The 14,337-nt window shown below is 44.8% G+C and overlaps 1 protein-coding gene across 2 annotated transcripts in view; it reads left to right on the plus strand.

Moving 5' to 3' along the window:
- The first annotated feature begins 6,907 nt into the window (after positions 1-6,907).
- The window catches only part of ETFA (electron transfer flavoprotein subunit alpha), a 51,296-nt gene continuing 43,866 nt past the window's right edge, over positions 6,908-14,337 (plus strand). For both annotated transcript variants that reach the window (XM_014606007.3, XM_019477707.2), the window contains exon 1: positions 6,908-7,014. In XM_014606007.3, coding sequence (XP_014461493.1) covers positions 6,976-7,014 — 39 coding nt within the window. In that variant the 5' untranslated portion in view covers positions 6,908-6,975. The remainder of the gene's footprint in view (positions 7,015-14,337) is intronic.

The raw sequence follows: 14,337 nt of genomic DNA on the forward strand, positions 1-14,337 counted from the left end.
ATAACAATGCACTGTACAATGGGCTTCTTCTGTTAATTAATCATTATTTTTTCTTTCAATATGTATAATAATGTTTTCTACTTACAGTGGATTCTGAGTCTATAGCATCAGCAGATCCTGTGTATTTTTTTTTAACCTTTTTATTACCATCACCTATTACATGGGAGAACAAATAGAAAAAGGCTTTTGTCATGGTACAGCTAAAATGGATCGTGCTGATATAATTCCTACCTGATTACGATTATAAGCTCCTAAAATGCCAGCCATAAGTGATAAAGACTTCCTTTGTGCTGCAGGATGTAATCCTCATCAAGCCAGTTTCAATAAAGATTATGTGAATCTGATGTCCTATTGAGGTTTTAAATAAAAATAAAAATCAGGAAATATAATAAAAAGACTGTCGTTTTCTGAATCTGTGACACTACCTTGAAATCTGACCTAAAGGCTGGCAATGCTAGTATGTGCCCGAAAATAGACTGTATACTATTAAATGGATGCATAGAAAGGGATTAACTTATTCTGAGCCATGACAAAATAAGATCAGCTAAGTTTTGTTGCCTAATTTAAGAAAAAGCAAGCATGCAGGTGAAAAATGTCTTTTTACTCTTTAAAGCAAAACAAACAATAATAAAGGACTTAACCTCCTTAAAGATTAGATTTCACAGTTCGTAGCTTCTGCTTCTGCACTTTGGAAACTGATGTTTGCGGCTTATAGGAGGATTTCAAAGGGGTGTGCCCTGCCTTGATGAATAAATTGCATATTAATTAACAAGCAATATTGGTTAAATAAAGGGTGCAAAAGAAGGGCACTCTTACTGTACACTGCAGTCATTGCTGCTCCTTTTATTGTATTACACTATTTACTCAACTATAAGACAAGGGTTTTATAGTTGCATACAAGGAAACCTCATTAAATACATTGTCTATCCTTAAATTCCTGCCAAAAACAGCATGTGCTCAGCAATGGAAACCAGCTATGAAGGCAAAGGGACTACGTGACCCCCCAGATTTATTTTCCCTGCTGTAGCAGTCGGAGGGGGACAAATTCAAAGCAAACCACCAATAATTAGATTGGCTTTCCATAAGAATTATAGCACTATATAACATGTTTCCTCTCTAGAGGTCTAAGACAGGCTAAGACCTTTAAGACATACATCTCACAGAATGTGCAGTCTTCCAAAACAGAGGTGAGAAGCAGCATGGCTAGAGTGGGTGGAATCATCTCCGGGGACTATTCTAGATGACATAAAAAGAGTATCCCTGTGGCTGCTCTAATTCAATAAGGAGTTGGTTTCACCTTCCAACAATAGGAACTGAGGAGAAAGATGAACACTTTTTAGCCAGTGTATCAGGACCAGGAAATCAATTATGCTATACAGACATTATATTTGTCTCTGATCTCCTATGACATCACAATCATAAAGTCAACTGATCGCAGGTACAAATGATTTGAACATGCATGGCCACAATCTGCATAAGATCTGGAGTGCTTCTTCAAATCTGATATGTGGAAAATGACTTTGGCTGCGGTAGTTTTCCGAGGCTGTGGCAAAGCTGAAGAGCTGTTTTATCATATGCCTATTATATATCAATAATACATTTGGAAATGCATAGCTAGAACAAATCACCAACATGCTACATGTAGGGAGTGTCACAGGTTTATATGATTGGTATTGTTGGACTGATTAAGTGTAATGTAAGTGAGAAGGTTGTTGTCAATTTCCTTAAGATTTAAATTACCACATTTTTTCAGAGCTCCATAGGGCAGATTTTAGTGATGAATTTTGCCATTTTTAATCCATCCTAAAAAAAATTGAATAGGAGGTGCAGACCCTTTTGAATTGTAAGTGTGGGTAATCACATAATTTGATTGATCATAATCTTCTTTTGTGGACCCCTTAGATATAATTTGCAGACCCCAAGGGTCCATGGACCTCAGGTTGAAAACCACTGTATTAGGCAAACAGGACTACTTCAGATCCCAGTTATATGGGTGTAAATCTTGAGTAATCCCAATTGCAGTTGGATTTATACCTACATAATTGAAATAAGAATCAGCCCTAGTGTGTTCAAATTATTGGTCTATAATGCAAGCATTGTTCTTTACATGCGGGACATTATTAAATGGAACTTTTCAGGTCCCAGGAAAATAGAGCAGGCACCATGTTACTAATGCTGAAACATTTAATGCAGTGGTTCTCAATTTTCTTTATACTTGAGGCCCCCCCTCACTGAATTCAAGGTACCCCTCATGGGACTTGAGACCTGCTCTATAACTTTTTGTGAATTGAATGGCACCCAATTTCAAAAACCAATTTATTTATTAGATTGTTTACCTCTTTGGCATATCATTTAGGCACACAGATTCAAAGATGGCCACAATTTTTTGCTGACTAGTTGGAGATATTTGGTGTCTCAAGTTGGTCTTCCAAAATTGAAGACCCCCAAAAACTAGTCAGTACTTGACTATATAAATCTTTTTGTCTCTATTTTCCTCTAGTTAGATTCCTTAACTGTAACATGGGAATAATGATAATGAGAACACTTGGAAAGTGCTTGATATCGTTGAATGGAAAGTGCTAAGCTGAATTGGTTATATTCTGTTCCAAGAATAGTATTGAAATAAGGGTGGAGAAAAATGGAATATGACCACAGCCGTTAGCATCATCCCCAGGCAAAACTTATTTCTGGAGTGAATGCGTACTGCTAAAAAGGTACAGAACTTTTTTTCTGTACTGTCTGCTATAGAGCTTTGCTCTACGTGCCTTCTACAACAGCTGTGCAAAAGGAGCAGAAAACATGGACTACAAAGAAACACTGTCACTGGGCATGGGTCTAGATAAGCCCACTTGCCTAGCACCTCACCTCCTATGTGGGTGTGCAGCTGTTAGGAAAGCTGTTTGCAAGAGCAGTTGCAGTGAAGTTTTGTTGGCACGAGGAAGAAAAAGGTTCTGTCCCTTGTAGAACCCCACTGTACAAAGTCAGTTTGTTTGAATTTTGCATAGTCTGTCCCAGGAGGCTTAGGGAGACTCATTTGCATTGGAATTACTTACTGAGTATCATCTGCTTTCTCTATATAGCAAGGACACAGCAGGGATGCAAACCATATTTCGCTGAACTTTCCTTTAATCAGTTTCATATTGTAAAATGAAATGTAATCTTGGGTAATATACATTCAGCTCCTTAAAAATTAAAAAAGCTATAAATTATTAAAAACAAATGAGCTATCCTCCAAAGGAGAAATGGGCTTTGTAGCCTCTGATGGGTTAGAAGGCTGGATGTGAGGAAGGGGCGTTGGCTGAAACTGTTGTAAATCTGTCTTCTGTAATGGTAATACTATTGTGGGATGGTGTTACTTGACTGGGCCTCAAGGCTGTCAAATTATTTAGACAACTGGCAGGTCTTAGAGTTTGGAAAATGCCTTGATGACTGATCTCTCCTCCCATGTTCCAGCACCTATGGACAGCTGAACTGAAAGTCGTTTCTTTTGTCTTTTCTTTTCTTCAAGTCTATACCATATGCAAGAGAAAGGTTTACTATAGGCTCTGTTCTGATATGGATACTAGGGTTTTGGTTTTGGCAGTAGAAATTCAGAGGGGCTTCCAGAACTTGGCTACAAGTGACTTAATTTCAATTTGGGAACCAAGGCCCATATGTTTCCCTCCTGTGCAAAAATGCATAAAGAGGAACAAAATACAAAAGATCTGTATTTCTTCAAGATCCATGGGTAGGTAAATAACCTGCCTCTCACCAGGCTGTGAGGTTAGTGGAATTGTGTTGCAGTCCTGGGCAAAGGCAAGTAAGGCAGTGGCGGGTTCTCAAGTTTGTGCAAAACTGCATCCCAAGCACATGGATGCTGGCCAGCTGCATGGCGGAACACTTCCTGTGCTGCCCACTTCCCCTAGCATGGCAGGACAGAGACAGCCATGTTGGCAGAAGGTCCTTGGACAACACTTTTGCTCTTCGACCTGTCACACTAGTCTTTTTCCAGCAGTGTTACATTTCACCTTGGTCACAGCCCTTTCTAAAAAGAAAGACCTATAAAGGATGGAGGGCTGGATCCACCTCCAAGGAGGAATACTCTGATCTGATCCAGACCTGCAGGGAGCAAACCAGGAAAGCCAAGGTTGCGATGGAACTCCAACTAGCTACAAGTATTAAGGACAATAAAAAGCTCTTTTTTAGATATGTGGGGAGCTGGAGGAAAAGCAAGGGCAACATTGGACCCCTGCTAAACCAGATGGGACAGCTGACAGCTGACGCCCAGGAAAAAGCCAACTTGCTAAATGGGTACTTTGCATCAGTTTTTTACCAGGCCCAGGAAGTGCCTCTGTCCATTACAGGACAGGAACGCCTGGGTGAGGGAGATTCCTTACCCTCCATCAGTGCTGATCTTGTGAAGGAACACCTTGAGAGGCTGGATACCTTCAAGTCAGCCGGCCCTGACAGTTTACACCCCAGGGTACTCAAGGAGCTGGCAAGCATCATAGCTCAGCTCCTGGCAGGGATCTTCAAGAACTCCTGGTGCTCTGGTGAAGTGCCTGAAGGCTGGAAGAAGGCCAATGCGGTGCCTATCTTCAAGAAGGGGAGGAAAGTGGATCCGGCAAACTACAGGCCCATCAGCCTGACCTCTATTCTGGGGAAGGTTTTAGAAAAGATTATCAAAGAGGCCATTCTTAGTAGACTAGCCAATGGCAGCATCCTGAGGGATAGCCAGCATGGTTTTGTTGCGGGTAGGTCTTGCTTGACCAATCTTATTTCCTTTTATGACCAAGTGACCTATTACCTGGACAAGGGACAAGAGATTGATGTCATATATCTTGACTTTAAAAAAGCCTTTGATCTGGTATCCCATGATCACCTCTTGGCAAAACTGGCCAACTGTGGCCTTGGCTTCACCACAAGCCGCTGGCTGGGAAATTGGCTCCGTGGTCAGACCCAGAGGGTGGTGGTTGATGGAAGTCAATCGTCATAGTGCGCGGTCACCAGTGGGGTCCCTCAAGGCTCTGTCCTTGGGCCAACACTATAAGGCATCTTCATTAATGATGTGGACATTGGTATCAGAAGCAGACTGGCCAAGTTCACTGACAACACCAAACTCTGGGGTAAAGCACCCACACCTGAGGACAGGAGGGCTATCCAGGCTGACCTTGACAGGCTCAGAAAATGGGCGGACGAGAACCTGATGGTGTTTAACACCAAAAAATGCAAGGTTCTCCACCCTGGGAAGAAAAACCCACAACAGGCTTATAGGCTTAGCAGTACTATGCTGGCTAGCACTACAGATGAAAAGGACTTGGGGGTCATGATTGACCACAAGATGAACATGAGCCTTCAATGTGATGCTGCAGCTAGTAAAGTTGTGAAAATGACCAAGAGAGCTTTTGCTAACTCACTGGGTGCATCTACATGAGATGTTACTGCACAGTAATGCCGGTGAATGTCTTTAGGTGATGCTAATGTGTAGTAGCCTAGTAATACTGCACAGTAGTGTATTAGCACTGCCTGTGCTATGATGTGCTACTGCGCCGTATGTTTTGGCTACTGTGCAATTAGCATCTCATGTAGATGTGTTCACCGTGTTCCAAAGCAAAAAGATTTTGATTCTTCTCCCTCCAACTACTTGTTACATGTTATACCCATACAATACAAGACACAGTCACTGTTTTGCAGAGGTTTCCATACCCACTGTGCTTTCACTTTGGTGTAAATGATTAGACAAAGTTCAGGGTAACGGGGTCAGGTGTGGCAGTCCCATGCCCGTGGTTGTTCAGCATGGGCAGGGCTACTGCTATAACTGATACTGCTCGCACCCTGTGTGGTGGAGGCCACAAAGGCTGCAGAGGCTGTTGCTGCCTGTGGACTTCAGTAAAGACTTCACTTGCTATGAAATGTAGATTTCCTTCTTCTGGACTCCTCCAGAAAGTCCATTTACTTTAGCTTTGTTCAAGATGAAGAGATGTGGGCCTTTGTGCGCTATGCATTTAAACCTAATTTTCTGAGATATTGCTTATTTTTTTTAAACACTTCATTTTTTTTGGCAGAAACGAACAGAAAAATAAAAGGAATCTCAGCAAAATAGCTTGACCTCTTTCAGCACATCCTCCACACTTCTTAAAATTATGACGGGGCCAAGCCTAACCAGGAGGCGTGCATACATTTCTGGGGCTGGGCAGAGATCTGGGTCGTGTCTCACAGTGTATTTCTTGTTCTATTGCTGGACGAGTCCATGCTTGTCCTTTCCTTCTTGCCCCAGTCCAAAAAATGTGTGCTTTCTTCTCCAGTATGAACACAATGAACAACTTCCTCCTTTCCCTTTCTAAGCAACCCCTGAGGCATATTTTGGACACGAAGTGCACACATGGTCATTATTAGCAGTTTGTTCTGTCATCTCGTCTCTGCCTGATACAAACGCTTCTGCTCGCTGTGAAACGCCCGCATTAGGCTTGGGGGCCACGCCAGGCAGCCCGGGGAGCTCAAGAAAAGCTGGAGCGGGCGCTTCTTGCCAGGGGCCTTGTGCCGCACGCGAGCACGGAACAGCCCCAGGGCATCGCTTCCATCAAGGGCGAATGGATCATGGGCCATAACCCCCGCTCCTCCCCGCTTTCAACTTGTGCCTTCCAGCACGAGGAAAACTGCGATCACCCGGAGCTGGGACACTTGCTGGTCTACGCGGGTGCGGCTCCCTCCCCGACACCCGCCCGGGGCCGCCGCCGCCGCCGCCGCTGCACGAGACGGGACGGGACGTGACGGGACGGGAGCAGACGGGCACCAGGACCCGCCCGGAGCATCGGGCGCCAGCTAGCGACTCTCACTGACACCGCCCCCCCCCCCCGCCTCCGCCAATTGGCTGCGCGGGCTGGCCAATGGGGAGGCAGGCTGCTCCCCGATCGCGTTCCCCTTTCCTCGCCGCTCTCGCGAGACTTCCCCTTCGCCTCACGGGTCGGTGGTCCAGTCCGGCGACAGGCGCCCACTATGCTGCGGGGCGCCGGGGCGCAGCGCCTGCGGCGGGCGGTGAGTGCGGCCCTGGGGAGGGGGCGTCGGCACTGTGCTGGGGCGGCGCGGCGGCTGCCTGCGCTCGGCTGTGCCCGGGCCCCCGCGCCCTGCACCAGCCAAAGGTCGCGCTGTGGCGCATGCGCGCCTCCTGCCCCCAGCAGAGGCGCCGGGGGGAGGCTGGACTTGCCTCAGGCCCTGGGGGCAGCCCCTGCGGCCCCACAGCTCGGACCCGGCAGGGGGCGGCCTGTGCGCGCGGTGCTGTGTGTGGGTGCGTTGCCCACCGGCTGGTCTGGTGCACAGTTGGGAGGAGCTTGCTTTGGCTTCTCTGGTTAAAATAAAAGCCCCTGGGAACATCCTGGGAGTAACACGGGTGTGTGGGTGGTAGAGGTGCATGGATACATCGGTCCGTATCGCATCGGCACCGATAAAAGGAAAATTGACATTTTGGCTGATGTGGCTGATAATGTCGCTAATAAATGCCGTAGCATGCACGTGGCCTGGGGTGCAGCCCGGCAGCTTGGAGACCAGCGTCAGGCCAGTAAGTCTGTGGGGAGGAAGGGGCTGTGGGGGGCAGATTGAAGCCCCCATGGTGAGGGAGGGAGTGGGGCTGGGGCAGGTGCTGCGCAGCGGGGGCAGGGCACGGGACAGAGCAGCACCTTGTCCAGGGGGATGGGGAGGGAAGCAGGTGGCTCCTGCTGCTGCACACACCCCTGGGGGAGGCACTGGGGGCATGTGCCCCATGATCTGTGCATGGGGCAGGAGCAGGTTGCATGCTGTGGGCTGTGCCGGCCTTTTCCCAGCAGGGGGGCTGGGCCTAGGCTGTGCTCGGGGCAGGCAGGGGTGGGCAGTGGCGCTGGGAGGGGGTTTATGGGGTGGCTACAGTGAATTTTGGGGTATCTGTAGCCTCCCCCCCCCATAGCCACTGCTCCCAGCACTGCTGCTGCCTTCCCCACTCCTGCCCTCCCTGAGTGCAGCCCAGGCCTAGACCCCTTGGTGGGAAGAGACTGCCATAGCCCTGCCCTTGCCCCATGCGCAGATCCGGGGGGCACATGCTCCCTGTGTCTCCCCCAGGGGTGCATGCAGCAGTGGGAGCTGCCCCCCCCGGCCCCCTGCCATGCCCCTGGATGAGCTGTAGCTCCATCCTGTGCCCTGTCCTGGATGTGGAGCACTTGGCTGGGCCCCAATCCCACTCCCTCCCTTACCATGGGGTCTTGATCTGCACCCCCCCATGCCCCTTCCCTCCCCTCTTCCCCCCCATCAGACTTACCAGTCAGATGTTACTCTCCAAGATGCCGGGCTGCATATCGGCAGTTGGATCAGTAGCAGTTGATATGGCTGGTTAATAATCATCTATCGGTATCGGCCCAAAAATTTTGTATCAGTGGACCCCTAGTAAGTGGAGTATGTTGTAATCCAGGACGACATCATTCATAGAAATGAGTTGGCTGCAGCTGAAAAACATTCTGTGCTTGGACATGCTAAGAATTTATAGCAGGATGTGTGAATGCATCTGTGCCTGTCTGTCTGTTCAGGCTTAGGCTTTATCAAATGTTGTTGTGACAGTGTAGATGGCTAGTGGGCCCTTACATTAGGACTGTGCCAAGGTAAAGAACATATGTTTGTTCTGAGCCACAGCAAATTATTTACTACATTTATGTGTAACTTCTGTCCCTAGCCCTGTTGCCCAGTATACTGCTCTCTTTATGCTACCTGCCTGATCTGCTGCTCTGCTTTCTGCTTCTGTCCCCTCCCAGATCTTCTGCATACCACATGCAGAAGCTGCCTGTGGCACTTGTGCCACACTTGTGCCCTTCTTTAATCTGTGTTCTCTGGCAAACATTACATTTGTCATGAATAATGCAGTCATTACAAAATAACTACTGTATTTTCTTGACTATAAGAGGACCCTCTAATAATTAGATTCTGTATATGGAATGTTTATACATTTGTTATAATTCTCCAGGTATAAAAACTAAGCTTTGGAGGTTTGCTTCAAACCCAGTGCTACAGAAAATAAAATAAATGTGGGGCTCAGATAGCCCCCTTCCCTTCCCCCCCCCCTTCCTTACTGTCAGATTATTCTCCCCGAGCACATGGAAGTGAGGAGCAAATTTGAAAACACTGACCTTGAAATAAACATAATTTACCATGTAGGCAAATTACTACAGGTACCTCTAGACTTCATTCATCCAGAATGGATACACTTTACCTTTTTTGAAACTGCTGTAAGATTTAGCACAGGTACTCCATAAGCACACTTTTAAGCACCATGTTTGTAACTTACTTATATGTAATACAAACTATACATGCTATTAGTTCTAAGGCAAAAGGCTCACAAGTCAGCATATAGTAGAGCTGTGCGAAGCTTCTGGTGCTGATTTGATTCGGAGGAGATTCATCCCGATTCAGCAGCCGAATCTTGAAATCTGAATCAAATCTTTACAAATGGGTCCTGGTAAAAGAAGTTTGAGAACCACTGTTTTAGATGAGGCATATTGGGCTATTGTTAATTGCTGTTGTTTTAAATTAATGTGCCAGTAACTTTCTAAAATATTGCTCTCTGCATACTTTATCTCGAACATATATATTGACATAAAATAACAGCACTTCTCATTGTTTGGGTGAGGTTGAGGAAAATAATTTTTATTTCTATCAGTAAGTTTCTCTTACATTGCATCTTTTTGTTGCCATTGATTCTCTGAATAAACCTCTCATCATATTTTTAATTCTGTAGCAAAATGTATTTATTCAGAATATCTCTTTAAAAAAAGATATATGTCTGCTCTAAGTTTCTTGTAAACTTGCTCTTTTCCCATTCAGAATTCTGATTGTGCATGCCTTTGTTTTGTGGGATCTTTTCCTTTTGGTTAATAACTTAACTTTGATGTTTCAGGAGTCTGTATTTTGCCCTTTCTTTTAGTTTAAATATTGATTTTTTGTGGTTATTTATCTTTAGCAAATAATGTCCCTTCCCTTGTATGAAGACTCTCAGACAAATCTACCCCCCCTTTTTTTTTCATATCCACCATTCTAGCTTCCCTAAGGCTTTCTCAAAACTTCCTGTTAAAAGGTTCTGTTCATCTCAGTGTGCAACAGCATGATGCATCATTGTGTATACTCCAGTCAATACCTTTTAACAAAGTTTTGAATCCTGATTTGCAAGAATTATTGTTTGGAGTGTCACCATTTATTTCAGAGACATAGGGGCTCGTGTAGTCACTTAATGTTTTAGTTCCCCAAACTTCTGGGGTTCCTTCCAAGGGCTTGAGGACGAAAGCCCTTGTATTATCTTCCTGCACGGAGATTCCAGCGGATCATTCTTGCTTCTGATGCGGAAAGGAAAGGGAGGGGGGAATTCATATCCAAGATTCCCTTGTGTTTTTTTGTATTGCTGCCATCTTTTGGCCTGCTGCAGCTTCTTTTCATGCATGTGTTAGCACGACTATTTTATTATTTGACCTGTAATCCTACTTGAGTGCATATTATTATATGACTGCTTGATACCTGGGGAGAACCTTTGGAGTGGGGGTAAGACGTGGTATTGTGAAGAGAACGTGCAAATAAGGAAGTGCCCTAGAAGGATAACAATATAGCTGTGTTAACAGGTGCAACAAAAGAAACTGTATGGGGTCAAAAAGACAGTAGTCATGTGCCAGGATGAGATACCTGGTACTAGATGTGCAGATAATGACCTGTTGTTATCATATATGGTCATACTGACTTGTACAAAGATAGATGGGGAGAGAATTTAATTCCAAATCCTTTGGAAAATAAGGTATTGTATTTAATACAGACATTTGGACAGTTAGACAGGCTTTCGCCTGATGCTTCCAGACAAATTGAAGGGTCAGCACTGTTCTCCTGCTGAGCAGCCATTTTTAACTAAATGGTAGTTTGGTCCCATTTCTGGTTTTTATGAGGCTAGGTAGTCCTACCCCATTTTATCTGGATTTGAGAACAGCATCTACCCTGAGGTATGTTAGATGTAGTTGTAATTTAAATAAATTAACCTGTACTTTACTTAACTTCAAGTGTTGTGTAATTTCAGCAGCATTTGTGAGTGGGTAATGCAGGCATGGGCAAAATAGTGGATCTGGCCAGAGGCCGGACTCCATTTTCCAGCAGCACCTGCCTGCGTTGCTGTGGCTGGTTTCTATGGAGACCCCAGGAGAGGTGGCACCATGACAGCACAGGGGCCAGGGTTTCCACAGAGACCGGCCCCAGCAGCGCTGGCAGGGCATATGGCTGGGCAGGTAGCTGCTCTGGGACCAGGGCTGGGATCTTGTGGCAGTGACAGCGTGGTCTGGAGCTGGGGCAGCACTGTGATCCACTGCCTGCACACCCTTGCTCAGGGTGTGGGGGCAGTGAATCACAGCTCTGCCCCCGCTCCAGACCACACCCACGGCCACAAGATCCCATCCCTGGAGCAGCAACCTGCCCAGCTGCTCACCCTGCCAGCAGTGCAGGCAGGGGCTGCTGGGATTTGGAGTCTGTTGCAGGTTCAGTCCAGCATGCAGGCTGTACTTTGTCTGCCCCTGGGCTAATGCTTAGCTAAAACCTCTTGTATAGAATTTCTAAAGCAAACCAAATTAAAAGAGCTGTTTTTTCTTGCTGTGTTTTTGTTGGTTTTAAAGACTGGTTTGTGTGTACATGTAATCATTCCAGACTTACTTAAGAATGTCATTGCAACCTTGTCTGCCTATGTCCTTAGACCAATGCAGCTACAACCTACACCATTGCAACTTCTGGGATCTTTAAGAATTAAATTCAAGGGTTGACTTATTTATTTATTTATTTATTTGGCTTTAATATTGTATTCACTTATCTCAGCTTCAGACCCAATGATTTACCAGCACTGATATGTTACCAAACAAGCTGGCATCATTATCAGCTTGGAAATGAAGCCAAGTTTATACTACATAATCTGACTGCTCAGGTACCTTTGTGGAAAACAGCCTTTTTTTCCTCATTTTGCACCAGAATTAGTTGATAGAATGATGTGGGGCTCCTTTGGTGGCACAGTATCTTATTTTGAAAAAAAAAATCATCAACTATTTAGCCAGAATTAAGTTTGTTTAAAATGCACAGTTCTTAAAGGCAAACCAGGCTGTTACAGAATATATCCTTAAAGAATCTGCGACTCCCTCTGGAAATCTAAAAACTTTAGGATCTTTCAAGAGCATAGCCATTTTACCCCACAACAGGACTATAAATCATATGAAAGGTGGGATTTTTGCCACAGAAGCATAGATTTATTCATCAAATAGTGACTGAAATTTCATAACTTTTATGGAAAATGATGTATGAAACATAATAAAAAATACAGTGTCTGATCTATATTGGCAATAAATAGTTTGTTACAGGAAATTCACCTCAAATAGTCTCAGAATCTTAAATCATAATGAATTGCTTGAATAATGTAAGATGAAGTACAATGTTGTTTTACTAGAATCAATGTTGTTCTAATCAAGATCACAAATTAGTCTGGATCCTGCAAAAATGTATCCACATATTTAGTTTAAAAAAACCCCTATTAATTGTTCTAGTGAAATCCTAATACTGCTTTCTGCATATGAAGTTAATCATGTAGGCAAATCTCTGCATGAGTGAGGCCTGTTCTGGGCACTACCTCTGTGAGTCAGTGACTCTAGCCAGGATGGTGGAAACTTATTCATCTCAGTCCTAATAAACTGGGCATCATAAATGCAACCTTATTCAGGGCTCTTATCAGAAGTTTGTGTTGAATTTGTTGTCTCCCTCTCACTGCTACAGCAGGGAAAATAGTGGCTGGGATGGGGAGGTCAGGAGACATCCTTGTCTTCCCCCCACGGCCCCTTAGTATCAGACACTACATAGGCATGGGATATTATTTGGTGACAAAGGATTACATTTTTAATGGTAAAATTGGGTATCTTTCTAAGATTCAAAACTGACACAGTTCAGTAGATTTTTCTTTTGGTTTCTTTACACATAAAACCTACTCAAAACACTTATTAAATTGTCTTTCTAACTTGTGACAGTTAAAATAAAGGCAAAGTAAGAAGCAGTATTGGAAAAAAAAAGTAATTCAGTTTATTGTTTTTGCCATTTCTTTGTCTGAAAACATATTTACTCTTTTAGGCAAGTACAAACCTGCTTGCTGCATAGTAATTTCTCTTTTGAGTCCCATATGTGTTCTTCATTCTGTCTCTTGTGGATTTTATCCTGTAACTATCCAGACTCTTAAATTACTTCCTTGTGCTCAACAAACCATTTAAGATTTTTAAACAGGTTCATCAATTTACCTATAAATCTGACCTATCAAAATGTCATGACTAGTCCTGCCGAACACCTTCCTGTGAAAACATTAGCTCAAAACTGCCATGTAAGTAAAGATGCTGAAATTAATAAGATTTGCACTTGCACAGTGTCTTGTACCTTCAAACTGATATTTGTTAGAAATATCAAAGTTGTTCATTTGGTCTTTTTATTGTTACTGACTAACATAGCTTCATTACAAAGGAAAAACTTTCCATAAAGTACCACATTTACTTGAATTTAAGATGACCCTGATTTTAAGATGACTTTATTAGAAAATATATAACTCTGTTTTAATTCTTCAGGTATAGAATTTAATGATCAGAGATTTGTTTTGAATTTCTCTCTCTCTCTCTGGTTTTAGTGGCCAGGGTGGGGAGGGCTTGTCCTCTGTCCCTGCTATTCTTCCCCCCCACTTCCCTCCCCTTTACTCTCAGACCCTGCTTAGGCTCTTTACACTCCTTGAGCATGTGGAAACACAAAGGACCAAAACCACTGACCTTGGAATAAACATACCTGTAGTAATTTGTATATGGGTAAATTACTGTGATTACCTATAGACATAAGTCATCCAGAATTATGTGTGTGGCAGCTGCCGCAGGCAGGGACGTTTGGGGCGCTCGTGCCCAGCATAAGCGTTGCTGCTTGGTGGCACGTGGTGAAAAGCTCTGCAGTTGCATGCCACCTGAAGGAAGCTCCATGCACTGGAACTGGCTGCCTTCGCTGCTCCATGCCACTCAGGTCCAGGACTCCATGGGGAAACAGGGGCCGGGGCTCCCCTCCAGTTCCAGTGGAATCCTGGGACTTGTGCGGCAGGGAGCTGGGATGCATGAGTATGTGAGTTGCATGTGCATGGCAGGGAGCCCTGGTGATAGAGGCAGCTTGCCTGGGCTCCACTCCTCACCGCAGTGTGCCATGCTAGCTGAAGCCATGCGCCACCGGATGACAGTATGAGCACCATGAGTGCTCCTGCCTGCTGCAGCTGCGCACCATGGGGGGAATGTGTGTGGGGGGGTCCCCACACCCTCCCCTCCTTCACACCCA

This window comes from Alligator mississippiensis, chromosome 11 (assembly GCF_030867095.1).
Source record: "Alligator mississippiensis isolate rAllMis1 chromosome 11, rAllMis1, whole genome shotgun sequence".
NCBI lineage: Eukaryota > Metazoa > Chordata > Crocodylia > Alligatoridae > Alligator > Alligator mississippiensis.